Genomic DNA, 1,091 nt, shown 5'->3' with positions numbered 1-1,091 from the left:
CTCATGCTCCCGAAGGGAGGTTTCTTAGGAGTTTCCGGTAACCAGCCGAGCAACCCATGCGCCGTCACCTGTCAAAATCAGCAAGCGGCTTGGATGGTCGCGAAGCCACATGGGGCGCCTTGCAGGATTCCGAGCGACCCAGAAGGCGAAAGGTGATTAGGTTTTGGGCCGTGACATTCGTTCTGCTGCTCCATTAGGTTTCTAAGAATGCGGTGGTAGATGTCAGAATGAGGAAACGAATTTACCCTCCAATTTACGGCAGGTATTGCTTCAATCAGATCTGCGTGGCATACAACGCCTCCCTAAACGATTACTGTCGTGGAGCCCTGAATCTGAACCAGAATTCACCGAGCTACATGGCTTTGGTAACGATGAGCATTCTCAAGTTCCGTAGCATACTGAAACTCATTTTCGAGTCTCACCGACGGTATTCGACGTGTACGACGCACTCCTGATAGATATTGTTTTCAGATGCCGTATGGGTGCACCGTTGCTTGTCTTGACAGGAGTACACCCACAATTGTGCAAGTCCAGTTCGCGAACGGCATGGCGTGCCAAGTGCATGTGAGTTATCAAGCGTTTGATCCGGGAGCTGGTTCGGCTCGGAATTTCAGAACGAGCGTGTTATGACCTCGCTGTATTATCTCTCTTCAGACGCCAAACAGACGGATCACTCATGGCTACTGCTTGAACGGAGCCTGTTCCACCCTGAGCTACAAAGCGCAAGGGGGTTTTTTCGACGGCATCGTCGACCCAAGGTTAGGCGCAGGATCCGGGCAAGGTCAATGGAACGGGGCACCGGGTAACTATCCGAGCTCCGCGTACGGCAATCCCTTCCAAAGCTTCCTTGGGAGTTTGCTCGGTGGGAGAAGGCGATGACGACGGACTCTCAAGCAGGGACTCACGTTGCCGTGCATTCTTGTTCATTCGTACCTGAGGATACGAGGGAGTGGATTCCGTTCTTTACGAGCATTCGCTTCGTATTCGGAAGCGTACATATGTTCGACTCATGAGTTCAATAAAAATTCCCGTCCCTCAATCGATCGGTCTTGTTAGGGGAGCGCGGAGCTCGCCAGAGAAGAGCCTCGATT

At 52.2% G+C, this 1,091-nt stretch overlaps 1 protein-coding gene across 1 annotated transcript; it reads left to right on the top strand.

Annotated features, from left to right (window-relative positions):
• Positions 1-9: 9 nt before the first annotated feature.
• LOC100906777 (uncharacterized) lies at positions 10-758 on the top strand (the record flags this gene model as incomplete). The annotated part of the gene is made up of 4 exons (XM_003739937.2): positions 10-152; positions 263-365; positions 472-564; positions 655-758. Coding segments are annotated over 4 exons (443 nt in total), but the record flags the coding sequence as incomplete, so codon positions are not given.
• Positions 759-1,091: the final 333 nt, after the last annotated feature.

The sequence above is a fragment of the Galendromus occidentalis genome, unplaced genomic scaffold, assembly GCF_000255335.2.
Source record: "Galendromus occidentalis unplaced genomic scaffold, Mocc_1.1 scf7180000076617, whole genome shotgun sequence".
NCBI lineage: Eukaryota > Metazoa > Arthropoda > Arachnida > Mesostigmata > Phytoseiidae > Galendromus > Galendromus occidentalis.
The sequence above is the reverse complement of the archived record's forward strand: the minus strand, read 5'-3'. Positions and strand labels throughout refer to the sequence as shown.